Source organism: Polyergus mexicanus, unplaced genomic scaffold, assembly GCF_030449975.1.
Source record: "Polyergus mexicanus isolate NDT 795.1 unplaced genomic scaffold, iyPolMexi1.0 SCAF_7, whole genome shotgun sequence".
Lineage (NCBI taxonomy): Eukaryota > Metazoa > Arthropoda > Insecta > Hymenoptera > Formicidae > Polyergus > Polyergus mexicanus.
In genome coordinates, this window is record NW_027223327.1 from 1,896,443 (window position 1) to 1,912,912 (window position 16,470).

The 16,470-nt window shown below is 40.7% G+C and overlaps 2 protein-coding genes across 7 annotated transcripts in view; one reads left to right on the plus strand and one right to left on the minus strand.

Annotated features, from left to right (window-relative positions):
• The window catches only part of LOC138934453 (neurotrimin), a 315,283-nt gene that overhangs the window by 274,992 nt on the left and 23,821 nt on the right, over positions 1 to 16,470 (plus strand). For 3 of the 5 annotated variants that reach the window (XM_070298197.1, XM_070298199.1, XM_070298200.1), the window contains 2 exons: positions 3,356 to 3,524; positions 3,993 to 11,983. In XM_070298197.1, coding sequence (XP_070154298.1) covers positions 3,356 to 3,524; positions 3,993 to 4,084 — 261 coding nt within the window. In that variant the 3' untranslated portion in view covers positions 4,085 to 11,983. Of the gene's footprint in view, positions 1 to 3,355; positions 3,525 to 3,992; positions 11,984 to 16,470 lie in introns of those variants that run through there. The other 2 variants (XR_011447131.1, XM_070298198.1) reach the window with 2 other exon arrangements.
• The window catches only part of LOC138934452 (uncharacterized), a 159,732-nt gene that overhangs the window by 115,219 nt on the left and 28,043 nt on the right, over positions 1 to 16,470 (minus strand). The window lies entirely within an intron of this gene.

Consider the following 16,470-nt stretch of genomic DNA (forward strand, 5'->3'; position numbering starts at 1 on the left):
AAAACAAAAGTACTAATCCATAAAGGAAAGGGAAGGGCGGGAAAATCATTCCGACGAACCATTGAGTGTGAGACGCTCCACATCCCGAATCCCGACTGGCAATCCCGCGGGATACCGATTTGCGGTAAGAGCGTGTAATGAGGTTGACGAGGCCATCGTCCGCCTCCCTTCTCGCCCCATCGTGTAAAACTTTCACACGCGTCAAAACTTGGGAAAATTACGAGTTCTATGAGACGCGCTGCGAAATTATCTGGCTCATGGAACTGCGCTCTCGCTGGCGATAACATCAAATAAAGAGAGAGATATATTTTTGCACATCTTGTATATCTTAGAATTCTTTGAACAAAGTAAGAAACGGCTTAATTTGCTACTAATGAGGATCAGTGGTAATTTTGCTATTTCTGTAATTTTTATTTACTCTTTTTCAATCATTGAAAAGCTTATTATTCACATATTATTAATTGTTTAAAATTGTATGAAATATAATCAAAGAGAAAGAGAGAGAATTATAATAAACGTTTTGTAACTGACAGAACGAAGTATATAAATATGTAGTTTAAATATATTATCCATTTATTTCAGATCGATTTACAGTCGCCAAAATTAATCGATGAGTAATTGGTCGGTGTTTTAATTTAATCGTCAATGCAGAATCAGCACTTTATACGATTAACGAACTGAAAATTGGATATTATTTATCTATCCCGATGAGATAAAGTAGAATTCGATAAAAATCGATTCGATTCAAAACACATCGCTCGTTCAAGTAATTATAGAAATGTCATTTATCGTATATATCCGCGCACATGTATCGCGAACATGACGTAAAAAGCGATACTATTAAACATTTCAATAAAAGAATACATAAATATCGCAAAATATTCACAAGAGCGATCACGCGCTCCATCGATATTGAAGACGCGATCGTTTATCGTTCACGTGCGCGAAGAAACTTGCCGCGGATCGTAAAAATTTAAGAAATTCTCGAGACGTAAGTTTACGCTACGTATTTTCAGAGATTCAACTCTGGTCAGCGTTGTTTGATTTTATGCTCGTGTATATGAACTGCGTATAAGAACGGCCACATCCTGCGAAAACTCATTAATTTGCGAGTTGCGGCGAGTTGTAAAAAGTAGAACGGGGGTTCAGCCTCACACGTGGCTATCGGTATAAGAAAGTTCGATTTTCATAGGCGATAGAGATGCACATGGTACAGCTGCCGCGTGAGTGAGTATCACGGACGCATGCGTGTGTCTGTATATCCGGCGCATTATTACGTAGGGTCCGACCGAATTAATATTGAACTTTGGAGACGAAAGTTTCGCGTGTTATCTGTTAGGCGTGCGTTTAGATAACGGAACGGAAGGAAGGTACCCGCGGCGCTTATCAAACTCGGCGACATCGCTAACTTTCCTCCCCTGGTTCGATTAATCGCACGCTTTGAAAACACGGCGGGGATAAACAACTCGGCGACCGATATTCTATTCTTATTCCCAGGGATTCAATCCGCGCGACGACAGTCCGAAAAGATAAAATCCTCCCGAGCATAGTTTATACTCGCGCGCATTATTCTTAATCGAAAGAAACTTCAAAGAGAAGTCTTTTATTTCGTTCCATCTTTCTTTTCTCAACCCGAGACAATTACACTTTGCATACAATTTCTTCGAATTGCCTTTTTACGAAAACCAATTTGAGAGCGTGCAATATAATACAATATAATACTTTAATAGCGTATTCTGGAGATAAAATAAAGTGAGACATATCCGAAAATATCGAGGCCACAATATTATGAATATTAATAATAAATAACAAGTCGTGTATGCCTATGTAAATATAGTTACAAGTCTAAGTGCGCGATTTTTACGCATAATTTTTTTTGGTAAATTCTCTAAAATTGAAATTTTGACATATTCTAATTTTTAAATGTAATTTTATTATCTTGACAAGAATTTCAGATTATCCTCTCTACAGAATCATGAGAAATACGTACTTTGGCAAAACTTTTAAATTTTACATTAACCATTGAGGGAAGCGTGGCTTGTACGAAAATATAGCATGCGAAAGAAATTGAATTAATAATAAAGCATTTATCCTTGCCGAGATGATCGTAGAAGAGCAGCACGACGCTCGAATTTCTTAACGTCGAAACACAGAAGTGAATATCCAACAACGTGTTGTTGGGGATACTCTACAATTCTCGCTCCCTTAAGAAGGCTTACGTGCCTCTCTCAGACGGAAGCTGCCGTAAAGTTCCGGCTCCGCGGATTATTTATTTAAAAATCCTTCTCGGATCTTGCCGAGACTTTCTTCGCTCTCTTCCTCTCTCTCTCTCTCTCTCTCTCTCTCTCTCTCTCTCTTTTTATTCCTTTCAATCCATGTGTACCAAATGTTGGACTCTACCAACCTCGCGTTAAAGCGACACTCGTGACGAGCGTCGTTGAGTGGAACAGACGTAGGATAAACACGACGTTCGTCGGAGCTTCGCAACGAGTACACTACTAGCGTTGAAGACGTCGCGCCCAATTTTCCCCTGCAAATTCGCAGGTTTAAATTAACATATAAAATACTGTGAAATAATTGAATTATTTTCGCGCGCGCAAGAGATTTATTTTTTAATATTATATATTGTATGTAAATAAAAGAAACTTTGATTTATAACGATGAAATCTGCTCGAGTTAAACATTTTTATAGCGAGATTCATTGCTTCGAAATATTTTCTTCAATTTTTCAATATTTCTTATGTATAGAAAAATTTGAAGGATATTGATGCGGAACATACTCTAATAATTCAAATTAAAAACTATATAATGATACGCAATATTATGGAGCACATACACACACACACATATATATATATATATATGTATGTATAAAACTCTTGTGCACCTGTCGCGGAAAATTGTCCAGAGTAACATTTATTCCTAGAAAATATTCTCGAGGTATAAGTCGTCGCGCGGCGAAGCAATTTGCACCGAACATCGGGACGAATCCTCCCTTCCTCCTCGTATCATCAGGAAGGAAGGGCCGTCTCACATAAGTATCGTACTTTACAATCTCCGATCCAATCGTGGATAGTGTAAAACGCATCTGAAAAGAAAGGGGAAACGTCGTAATTTTTTCTTACCCTCGGCGAGTGAAAATGAAGGGAAAGGAGGGGGGGGGGGAGAGTCGTCCTTCGATGGGCTTATCTCCGTCCGCTTCCTCATCGTCTCGATACCCGTCGGGACCAGTCCAATAAAAAACTGCCGTTGGTTAGTCGATTTCTCACTTGTCCCCTTCCTTTCGCAACTTCAACGTTCGACCCGAGAGATATCGTTCCAGCGTCTCAAGACGATCGCTCGATCTCTGTTCCAGATAATCAGCTACGACTCGAATAGAGGCGGCGTCTCCGTGGTCACGGAGAAGGGTGACAGCACGACGAGTTTTCTCCTGGTTCAAGAGGCGAAGCCGTCGGACTCGGGACGGTACACTTGTAACCCCAGTAATGCTCAACCGAAATCGATCACCGTACACGTACTCAACGGTGAGTGATCGAAGATGCGAAGACGATTTCTTGCGGGAAGGAAACGATCAGAAGTGACATTAAGAGTCTATATCTTAAAAACGTGTTGTCTTAAAAATATTTGTGACATTCCGAACAAATTTCGTAGTCTTCCAATAATAATATTAATTATTTACTTAGAAATTTTAATTAATTCGCTATCGTTGTTCCGTCAACTTTTCATCTGCTGGTCCATACACATATCTATACGCCTCATCTAAAATTGGCGAATTCTGTCTTTTGAAAAAGATTATGCATCTTACAAAACCACAATTACGCGGACGGGAAAATAATTAGCCAAATTGCAATCGACGGCGTTTCATTTCAGTCACGCGACGGAAAGAACAATGGTTGGGCGGGGAGGGGACGAGGGGAAGAAAACGCGAACGGATGGATAAATGCCAGGCGTGACGGTTCTTCAGAAAATTTAAGTGTTGCCCTCTGTTTCAGGAGAGTATCCCGCGGCAATGCAGCACGGCGGTCAGGCCAAGCAACCGAGGCTGTACTCTCTTCTACTCTGCCTGTGTCTGCTGCTTTACTAATTGCTCCATTCCATCGCGCATTTTCGAAGGAAGAAGTCGGAGAGCACTTTAGAGCGAATGGGAATGTGTGTGAGTATGTATGTGTGTGTGTGTGTGTGTGTGTGCATTTATGTGCGCGCTGTGTAAAAGAAGAAGAGAGAGAGAGAGAGAAAGAGAAGTATTTTCGTCACACGGGTCGCGCGGAAATTGCCCAAGTGTCATGAATGCCATGGCTAGATAGGATGGTGCGACGAGGCGCATCCGACGAGGATGCTTTTGACTGTGCACCGGAACGATGACTCTTTCGGAACGACGACAACGCGCCCGGAAGGAACGGTGCGACCGAGCATTGCGACGACGCTTTTAACAGCGGCTTCGCACAGGCCACGCGATCCGGGATCGCGAATATACATGATACGATAATAATACACGCGTAAGAGAATACGCGCACAAATGCGTCACGATTACGAAAACGTAATACACGGGCAACGACGTACGGTCGATTTTATTAACGACGGGCGCTGCTTATTCGCGAGTGAGCTCATACAGTTTCACGTTACAGAGAAAAGGGGAGTACGTTTATTCGACGAATAAAGCCGTAGTTTAAACATCGGCGAAATTGCACAAAGGGTAGTTAAAATACGCAAACGAGAGAATATGATGTCCGGGATATCGCGTAGAAATCGCGGGCGTTTTCACTTCTCATTTAAATATTTTTATTTAAATAATCGGACTTTTTAAATAACAATCCTCTCTAAAGTCCTCGCTGCAAAACATGACTTTCCCCATTCATTTGCATTTCATCAAAGATCTTCGAATTCCGATCTTTCCCAATTCAGAAAGACTCTCGAAACAATCGGCTCTCCAAGTGCGACAACAAATATCTCCGGTTCGAGAAAGAAATGAATCTTCCGGGGATGGGAAACATGTACACACACACACACACACACACAAAGAGAGATGGCGAAAGATCGAACGCGCGAATGGAGATGGCGAAAAGGGACAACGAGAAGGTACGCGTCGCGAATACTTGGCTTTCTTCGCGATTAATTCGAACAGATTCGAGGAGCGTCTGTCGACTCGCTTTCCGATCGGCGAGGCTCGACGACGACGGGTGCATCGAGGAAGAGAAGAACGGTTGCCACGCAACGGCGGCTTTGACCGGTATACGCTTTGGAATCCTTGCAACTGAATGGCCATCAACGACCGACGCAACAACCGATGTGTATACCGTCATATATTCTTCCACGACCATACACACAAGAGCCTTTTGTGCGATCCTCGCAATTCTCATGTTCCAATATTGACATCGCCACACTTCCGGCGACGAATGAGCGGTAAAATCTCGAGTCTCTATCGCCGCGATCGGCGGATATTGCGGAAGCGATTATCGCGCAATCGAATCGCACGTGTCTCTCGACACTTCCCTCTTGTTTCTTTTTATGTTTCGCACAGCGCGTCCTCCGTGGCATCTCTCGTATCTAATCGCGACGCGCGATAAGAGTTCGCACGATTCTCCATCGAAATCGGTAAATAGCATAATTTTTATTTTATTATTCTTTAGTTTTGTATTTCGATAACAAGCAATCGTACTTCTTCACACTCGCGGAACGTCGTCGACGCTTATTTAAAGCGGTGAAATTAGCTTACTAGTGAAACACACTAGTCGGATATTGTGAAATTCAACAGCAATTAACATTTCTATACCGACAATTGTCATCAAGAGACAACAAAGCGACATTCGCGCAGTGTACGACGATATTTGCATTAAATCCAATCGCGCGCGTTATCTCCGATGCGTTGTAAAAGTTCGAGGGGAAACAGAATTTTTTACATTACAAAGCAAGAGAATATTTATGCAGCGGGGAATTGCGTAAAGAAATCTTCTTCGACAAATTTTTTAATATTGATAGAATTATACGATTCAGAGAAATATTTCTAAAGCAATGTAAAATTCATTGTTCGTGCGAGATTTCAAGAGACATTTGACTGATATTTCTATCATAAAGTAAATTAAATTTCATCAACACACGTGAGACTTCTTTCTACATTGGAATTAATAAAAATATCTTATAAAAAAAGTAGCACACACATATATGAAGCAGTCGGAAGCAGAGAAGAAAAGGGTTGAAAATAATACTATACAACGTGGAATTAAAATGAAATCCTATTCATTCAAATATGCAGAATCCTTCACTTTCTCTTTATAATATTCGCATTTTATATTATTTTTCATAACAAGTATGTAGTACAGTGTTGGAAAAAAAAATGAAATTTATTTTCCTACTCTTCGGTAGGGGAGATTTCTATAGAAGGGGAGAATAATTAAGAAGAATTGACCGTGCGCGCAATTTCTGCAATTAGCAGACGCGCAAGCGCAAATGTTGATGAAGAGCAACGAGAGCATCGTCCTAATCGATCAAGCCCGTGCGAGGAATACGCGAGACGCATCCGATTCAATTAGCTCTCGCAATTTGCTCTTTTCAAGCGACCGCCCATTCGTCTTTGCCAGGCAGTCGTATCAGGAACTTCAAATATAATATCAAATTTTGTGCAACACCCCCCCCCCCCGCAGCGCGATCCATAATTCTCGCTCGCACTGTTGCTGTCCCATTCGTTTCTTACGCTGCCAACGTACTTCGTCGTTCTTCAACGAAACACGTGAAAGACGTTCCACGGAAATTTTTGCTTATTATATATCTTTCTCGGATCCTCTTCTCTCGATTCTAAATTATTCTTAAATATTGAGGAAAGAAATTTGCATGATTTTTCACTCGCATTTACATATATCTTTATCTATGTTTGAGATTGATAAAAGTACAGTTTGAAAAATTGTGTTAAAAATCGACATATCCTATGAATTTATCTCCGTGTCTCGTTGAAATGCATAATGTTTTAAAGATGATTTTATCCAAAAAACAATTTGATTTTTCAAAAATTAATAGAATTTTTTTTTTTTTTTTTTATACTATCAATTTTTTTAACGTTGGAAATGAATAAAGGGTTTAAATATTCTTGTTCCTTGATTGATCGAGACGCGACTATTATAGTCGATTCGGTAATCGGTTTAAAACACGTTTAGGAAGTTCTTATCGAGGACGGCGTATAATTCAGTACGATCGCGTCTCGCCACCCCGTCGACGATGTTGCGCTCTCGTAACGGATTAATAAAATTCGGAGCTATCGCGAATGCGAACTAAAAATGCGGAATAAAAGCAGACGGAACATATGAATAATGAATGAAAAGGGAAATACGGGGAAACATGTGCCGGTGGAAAGCGCGTGCGCGAACGCGAGAGACGAGCAATATCCGCGACGGAAGAACGTGATTAAAAAAAAAAGTTTCCAGCTACCAGTGGTAATATAGTGATTCCGACTACGCGTAAGAACCATGCCTCTTGTCGTCGTCGTTGACCGGATAATCAAGATGCTGTCGCCCTTTCCCCTCCCCCCCCCCCCTTCCTTATTTCCCGGACAAAAAGAGCGATCCTTCGGGGGTAGACGTTTAGTGGACTTTTCTTCCTGTCCGCGGCTGTTCGCCATTTCATTCTTTCTCCCGACTAAGGAAAATCAAGTGGTCCCGGACTGGAAAAAAGCGCGGTCAGGGAACGAGAGAATAGAAAGATAGATAGACAAATAGAGAGAGAGAGAGAAAGAAAGAGAGAGAAGGGGGCGGTGGACCGCAACGACGCTCGCCGATCTGCCTTCATTTATCAGGTTAAACGCGAGGTACACCGCATAATGTCTCCAAGCGGATGTACGCTCTCGTTGCTTCTCTCATTCGTGCTGTCACGCGTACACACACGCACACATTAATCCGCTCTATGCCTCGTGCGAGCATTGGATTAACACGCGGTCGATCGCATAAGCCGATCGGCGTTAATTCGATGTTTCATCAGGATGAAAACTATATCACAGATAGTAGTCAGAAAAAGGGAGAGGGTCGATGTATTAAGGCTTATTCGAGGTATGAAATTGCATCATGTGAATGTGCACGGGAAAATAAAGCCGCGTTGATGGATTAGGTTTTTTTTTTTTTATCTTTCGCAACAGCAGAATCAAAAGAAAAATGCCATAGTGCAGTTATACACTTTTGATCTAAAGTGTACTGTAATGTCTTTCATAGCGCGAAGGAAAGGTTAAAGGCTCTTATCGGAGTTCCTCGAATTTTCTACGCGAAATAATCGGTTTGATTTATGCACGGACATGATTGCGAGGTATTGTAATAATTCAAGATCGTCAGCCGGCTATATTTCCGTTATAGAACACCATGTATTCTTCGATAAATTTTCAACAGTGAAGAGGATGTTCTGTCGGGGAGAGGAAGGGAGGAAGGAAGGGAAGGAGAAAGACTCGGAAGTGAACACGATGCAGTGCAATATTCGGAGGTTTGCGTGCAACGCGCGCCTATCGTCGTTCCCTGGTATTTCCATCCACTTTTATTCTTTACTATAATAGCATCCGACATAGAGAATGCCGGATTCGTGACCGGCAAGCGAGACTCTCCATGCGCTCGCGCTCGGTCAGACGGACGTGCTCGTTTTTCCCTTCCCTTCCCTTCCCTTCCTTTCCCTTCCCTTCCCTTCCCTTCCCTTCCTTTCCCTTCCCTTCCCTTCGCTTTTCCGGGGGAGCGCAGTTCTCTTCGCGTAGCTACGTGCAGCTGGCTTTAATTAAAAATGAGCGGCATTTTTTCTCGTATTACGTCAACGAGCTTATCCCCTACTCGAGCTAAGCGTTATTGTTTCTCATTTCTAACTGTTATTCCGCTGACCTATCTTCACGGATTATTGAGCCGCGCAATTTCTAGTAGTCGAAGGACGTGAATGGAATAATTGCAAGTAGCTTCAGAAAATGCAAATGGCTCCACACGATTATAATTAAACTTGAATGAACAATAACAATTTTTTTATTCGAGTATTTTGTTTTAATCACAAAGATTTTTTTCACGCAGTTACTGTGTCATATAGAAACTTTCATTGAAGCATTAAAAAAAAAAAAAAAAACCTTTCAACGACACCTTTATTCTTTGGCGCAAGCAGAGGATAAAGCGCGAATTAATCGGTATCTCTCACGTTTACAAAGACAACGATACGCGAATCGAATAAAGCTTAATGCGTCCATTTTCCAAAAGGTGCTCTCGAGTTCGTGAGCATAATAATAAAACGCATTTTGTCGAATGAACGCAATAAGAATGAAGAAATAGAATTGCTCTGACTTAATTTGCCGCTTACGTCAACCATTTACGTTAGATACTTGGGAAGCGTCCACGCGCAGCATTGACCTCTCCGAAGAGCGCGCCGCTCATTAAGCGCGCAAACTAAACGTCGGTATAACTTGTAGCTCCGGTTACAAGATCGTTATCATCGCGAATTAGAATCGCGTTACAAAGCCGAACTCTCATTCGCTCCCTCGCAGCGAACGACGTCGTTGCGCGAACGAAGCATTGTCCGAAGATAACCGAGAAATAACTGAAACCGTGAAAACCAGTAAAGACAATCATCGTCTATTCAGAAAGAGAGAGAGTGTGAGAGAGAGAGAGAGAGAGAGAGAGAGAGGTAAATGAGAAGACACAGCCTCTCATCTCTTTTCCATTACAAGCGTACTTTCCGGTTATTTAAGATAGGCAACTCTAATTCGACGCGAGAGCATTTTTCTCTCGCGAGAGAAAAAATATCAAAGGAACCGCGTTTTGGGGCAATGTCGTATGCATTAGCTTTTCTACCTGATCGAGAGATAAAAACTGATATATATTTACGGCCGTCGAGTTCTCCCGCGGCGCGAAATATCCGCAGGTGGACCCGTGTCGATTTTTTTTTTCCCTTTATTTTTTATAATTCGGACGCGAGCTATACGCGGTTGCGGATTAAACGTTTCGTTTTTACCCGCCCTTCCACGAACGGATGAATCTATGTATGTCCGTTTAGAAGTTTAGGATTTGTAAGGTAAAACTTTATACCAGCACTGGAACACGGAATGGGACTGCCAAAGCGGACCCGCGGGCACGTACACGAGAGAGCGTACATGTCCTACCTGTCTCTACCTACCTATCGGTCAAAATGCAATTTCGCGCGTCGAAAAAGTCGCGAGCAGCCTCGGTGAATTTTTACACAGCCGGTCGCGCACGGTCGACGCGCTTGGTTTTAATTTACAAGCTAAATAGTTGAATCAAAAAGCGGATTGAATCGCGCGCGCGCGCTAGTCGCGATGGGCATTAGTATTCAGCGACAACCGCGCTCTGTGGATTCTGCACTGCTGCGAGGCCTGCATTAATACCGAGAGAGGCTGTTGAGCCTGTCGAACTGCGACTCGGAGCGCACGCAAAACGGACGAACGAAAGGAGAAAGAACGCGAGAGCGCCGGAGAAAAAAAAAAAGGAAAACGAGTAATCGTGTAACAGCTAACGTGGAGAGACGCGATAGACGCGCTCGGAGAGCGGGTGGTTTTCATTCGGATAGCGAGATACGCAAATAAAAGAAGCGTGCGCGTGCCGCGATTTCGTTATTTCACCTCTTCCCCTCCTTCGGTATCAACGATGCATGGCCGATCCAACGAAGGAGATTTACCCGAATGACGAGTCAATATTGAGGAAGGGAGAAGCCCGATTATGCGTTTTCCGAAACCAACTGTCATACGCGAGTAACAAAACTAGCGAAAAGAACAATAGACGAAATGCCAAACGCCATTATTCGACAGATCCAATCGCTCCTATATTAATGCGATATCTCTATTTTGTTATTCTTAATATCTCTTCTACTTTCAATTGTTTTCTTTCGAGTCAAGATAATAGCAACGTTTCTCGCGCCGCGTTAAAGCTACAGGGGCCATATTCTCGAAAAACATTGAAAGTATCGGAAAATAGCTGCGCAATGACAATATATCGTATGCGATATTTTTGAAGAATATGGGGCCAGAACTGATGCGAACGAAATAATCCGAAAACATGGTTTTTATCTTTTTTATTTTCTATCAATCATCTCGATTCACTGTAATATGTAGCAACGTTCGTCATTTCGCAATTAATATACCGATTTTATTTCGCCGATATCCTGAAAGCACAAATTAAAGATTTTTAAAGTAATGTTTGACAGGTCGACGTATCGATTGTTGCACTGAATATTACAGTATACCATTTAATCATATCCATCAGAATACTCTTGTGTTTCCGGTCATTGTCGTCACAATAGAATCGATTGACTGACCTCTTTACATTCGGTTGAGCTTTGTCAAGTTTTCAATAATTACGTTCGGACGTGAATATTTTTTGATTCGAAAATCTGACTAATGAAATAAAAAAAAAAAAAAAGAAAGGGAAATGAAGAAAGAAACGAAAAAAAGGGCGCGATAAGCCACTTTCGTTTGTCGCGGCGCGAATTAGTATGCGGTGCGATGCGTGCACACGATAAAGGGGTTTCTATACGTGACGATTTATAAAAAGTTGATGCATCATATACGATGTATGACGACGGCGACGACGACGATTCGTGTCGCTCTTCGAAAACACGCGAGAAATTAACGATACTCTTTCTTCATGTTTGTTTTGAAATCCATATCGTTAGCAATCTCGAAGACAAGGACACTTCGTTAACATCATTTTGTTAAAACTGACTCTTAACTATTACCCCCTACGATCAAGTATAATGAGAAGCATCCATTTCTCACATTTGCATAATCGATTTCACGCGCAACATGAGACTAATATAATGCATGGAGTATTTTGTAATTGATGGGAACAACCGAAAGGTAATGATTCCATGTGAAAAATAAGTACAAAAATTAAATTTTTTATGTAAAAAAAAAAAATTGTGTTTTATGGAAAATCGACTTTAAAATTTAGAGAATTAATAACAGACATCCATGCTTTTTTAAATTTGAATGAACTCTAATGACTTTTTTCGTGTCACATACATTTGAGTTCGTTCCGGTAGTGATTATTAATAAAATATAAAGTCAATATTCCATTTACTAATAATTATAATTTAAAATAATTTATACTATTGAAAAAAACAAGCATAAAAGCATAAAATTCAAAATAAATTTTATTTAAAAAAAAAATGTTTTTATATATATATTTTATAATCTCTTTAATATTTAGCAGTTTTAGATATATTTAGTATTTTTTTATATATTGTATATAATTTAATATGTCTAAAAAGATACAGCATATATGTAAAATTTTTGCAAAATAAATCCATGATGTACAAAACAAGATTATCAGAAGTTATTCAAACGTAAAAAAGCATAATATTTATTCTGCAAAGTCTATTTTCTTAAAAAGAAGTCTTAACAGATAGTATTATACATTTTTCATTTGTGTATGTATATGTGTGTGTATGTGTGTGTGTGTGAGAGAGAGAGAATCATTACCTTCTCAGTTTTATACCATTAATTATAGGACACCCAAAATTAAGAAACATGGATTACATGTCAATCGAAATCTTTCGCTGGAAATATCCGACTTTTATCGAATGAAACGCGCAGGAAGAGACAAATACGAATATTTCGCGTAGCACAATTTACTCTTACGCATTTCTAATGATTGGTTCGTAATAGCGGAATTGATGACGAATAATGGAATGGTTATCGTTTAATGATATTCAGTTGTCTACAATATTCGCGTAATAATTATGCGCACGCAAAGCGATGGAAACCGAACGCGATGCAGCCCCTCCGCCTAATTTCGATAATTGAATCAACAGCGCGGTGTATTGATATACAAACAATCTGCACTTCTCAGCGCGTTACATCTGATATGAATGAAATTCGTCAGAGTGTGAGCGAGGGCATGATTCCGATAATTTTGGCGACATGATTTAAGAAATATTTTTAGCTATTCGATTAGCTATAAAACACAATATGAAATGTCCTACAATGCGATAGCTTTTGAAGTATATGCATTATTATATATATTTTATTATATATTTTTATTGATAACTTAGAAACGGTCGCAGGAATTTTTCGTTTTCATCATCGTTCACAATTCCTCTGAATGAGATAAAAAAAAAATATATATATATATATATATATGGAATTATATCTGGTATAAGCGCGAAGCACACAGACCATCTTCGTCGGAATCGCTCTCATCGGTTAACGTTAACAACCGATTGACGATGCGGACTACTTCTCTCGTATGTAAATATGTACTTAAAAAGAAGTTTGTTTAGTTGTTTAGTTGGTCTCGACAATACACGACGATCGCGTTATCGCGTTTACCATTGTATCACGATTCATTTTATACGATACGCGTGTACATGTTTGCCTGCGCGTGTGTGTACAACCTTGACTAACTGCACCGTAACGGTGAACGCGATATTAGAGTCAAGGTAAGTAGCGTCGGAATTTAGTGTGTCACATTTAGACATCATAAACGAGCTCGACCGAGCACGTCGCGACGTCGCAAATACATTACATAAGACGCCCGCCGGTAGTTCGTTAAATCGAGCCATAATGCTTGAACGTGTTGCTACCAACATCGCGCGCGCATACTCCACCATGTCACCTTAATACATGCAACTTGTTATCATTGTAACGTTACTGTCTAGTCAATGTGAAGAAGAATTTCTTGTTCTCTAAGCCAACGGGCAGTGCATACGCCGCGAATTTATATGCGTGTGCGTGAAGAACATCTTTCCTCGATTTAGAAAACCTTTCGAAGACGTTGAAATCAAGGTGAAAAAAAAAAAAAAAAATTTCGAACCTCTATTATAATTATCGTTTACATATTTTGTACTTTACAGTCTTTGTCAGGTGTGATACGTGAAATTGTGAAAATATTGAGAAAAAAATGAATCTCGAAGAGACAGAGAGAAAAGAGAGTCTCTGGATTTGCCAATGTGGATGACAGAGTGTGCCTGTGCTAATTACGCTCGTAAATCTCACGCGAGATCGCCGCGAAGATGGCCACGCGCCAAATCGGATAGTTTTAACGTAATCTTAAAATATTCCGCGTCCCTCCGCTCGTTCCGCGAGGGTGCACGAGGGTACATACGTTATGTACGAACAGAATCGAGCGCGCGTGATGACTTTTCCGATATTCGATTTGCCGCTCGACCCGCGAACACTCTCATTAACCTTTCAAGTCGAACGCGAACGGGAGTGAATTGTTCTTTCTTTAACGATCCGCGCAACGAACACGCGCGGCGTTGTCGCGCGATAATTACGACATATACGCTTTCCGCTTTTTTTCTCCCTTACTGTCTTCTTCCTATCATCCCCGTGCGCATCTGTCCGCGGAGATCACACGCGGATGAATCGCATATCCTTCCCGGGATGCATCTAAAAGTCCTCTACGAACGCGTGCAACGCTTCTGCAATATTCGAGGACTCGCTTCCTCCAAGCGACCACTTCCGATACAATCGTTACCGTTTCGAATATCGAGTCGACAAACTTTTCTGTTGGCATTTATGTCTGCGTGAAATGTCTTCGAGGCATCCTCGCGATCGAAGAGCGAAAGTTGTATATCAGCTACCGAAATCGATGCAGCCCGAGTTACGGCAAAGGGATATGTGAAATTTTACAAATTCTTGAAAGACACTAAACATAATATTAAGCTGCTAAGTAACCCGAGACACTTAATTAACGAACGGTTAATTTTTCTGGCACAATAAAATTTATAATAACTGTTTGTCGTAACTCGAAGGATCACTCTTAGCGCTTAGTTGAGACTTGACTTTTGCGTTTCGATTCCGCGAATCCAAACAAAAGATATATGTGGATCGCCTTATAGAGAGAGGAATCAATCGATAATTCTGAGTTGTCGAATAAATTAACAATGAAAAGTATCGCAAATGTCGAGAGAGAGGGACTGATTCCTTCCTGAATAATGCGCGCCACATCTTCGCGCAACACAATATTTCGATATGCTATCGTTGAAGGTATCAACAATCACGTGCGACTAGAATAATTCATTCTAAAACTTCATACACACACACACACACACACACATATATATATATATACATTGTAAATATGTCAATATCAGAAACAAGATCTTCCGGCCAAGATGCCGCGTCCAAGCGTGATCGATTCGGTCCGAAGGAGAATAGCTTCGTCTGTATTTAGCGATCTCTCTCGCGAAAAGGAGACGGAATCTCGAAGTTAAAGCTGTGAATATGTAAGTAAGCGGAAAAAACGTGGCGTACGAAAAAGCGCGGTTTGTCTCGCATCGGGGGAAATCGATCGGAAGTGTCGGAGTGGCGAGGAAACTTTAAGGCTCTCTCTCTTTCCCAAATCGGCCTTCGGTGATACATAAAAGACAGAAGACAGAGGGAGAGAGAGAGAGGGAGAAAAGAAAATCACAAAAGCTCGTAGTAAAGAAGAGAAAGTATGAAAAGAAGGATAAAAGGAAGTCGAATCAAAGCGAATCCACTCACTGATATGAGGAGAGGCGTGTACGAATGGGAACTGTTCGTGCGAAAGTTTCGAAAAAAAAAAAAAAAAAAAAACTTTCGCAGATTCGACGTTCGCAATCTCAATCGGAGATTCCCTCCCGTCAAGGTCGCCCTCCCACGTCCCTCGATGAACCCCAATGCGAGGGGGTAATATCGAGAAGATCGGGCCATCGGCCGATATGGGCGCGATCAGTAGCGCGAAGAAATGCGGTACGATTCGATTTGCGATCTGATCTGGTGAAATGGCAGAGAAAAGGAGAGAGAATCTCTCTCGACGGATACTTGGTTATGCAGATTTGAATTTTAGATGCGATCGTTCGCGTCCGTTAATTGTAGAGAAGCACCATAGGATCGCGAATTTATGAAATTAGTTGAATCGACCCTCGAATGATGAAACGAATTCGATAAAGTGCCGATAATGAATCGCATACAGTCTCAGTAAAAATTCGAACATTGCTACGTATACAATGTGATGAATGCGGTTTCACAAGTTTAAACGAAGTAAATCTACGAAAATCGCGCGTATACTTTCATAACGTCTTAAAAAATTTTTTATTCTCTTTAAATAAATATTTAATAATTAATCTAATAAATGTATAAATGCTAATTTCATACAAAATTATCTTGACGTTAAATTGATAATACATGACACGAGGAGAAATAATTCAATTGTCAACTGTAAGAGATAATTTCATTTATCTTTTATACCAAGTATATAATCGAGATAGAGAGTAAATTCGAAAGCGAGAAGCTGCGATTAAACAAACACTGTTTCTTCAGCAATTTCTTATGCTCTCTCGAGCTCTGCGTCTCCTATGTACGAGCTATGGAGCGACTGTTCATGATGTTACGTCCTCTAAACCTTGTCGCGCGAAGTCACCGAAACATCGGGTCGCATATCGGCGTACCGTCAGTTCCGTTTGTTGGACGCGTTACTTAATAAATGGCCGTGTAAATATTATATCGAATTATACTTCGATCATCTCTTTCATTCGTGCGAGAGTAAGTAGTTAAAA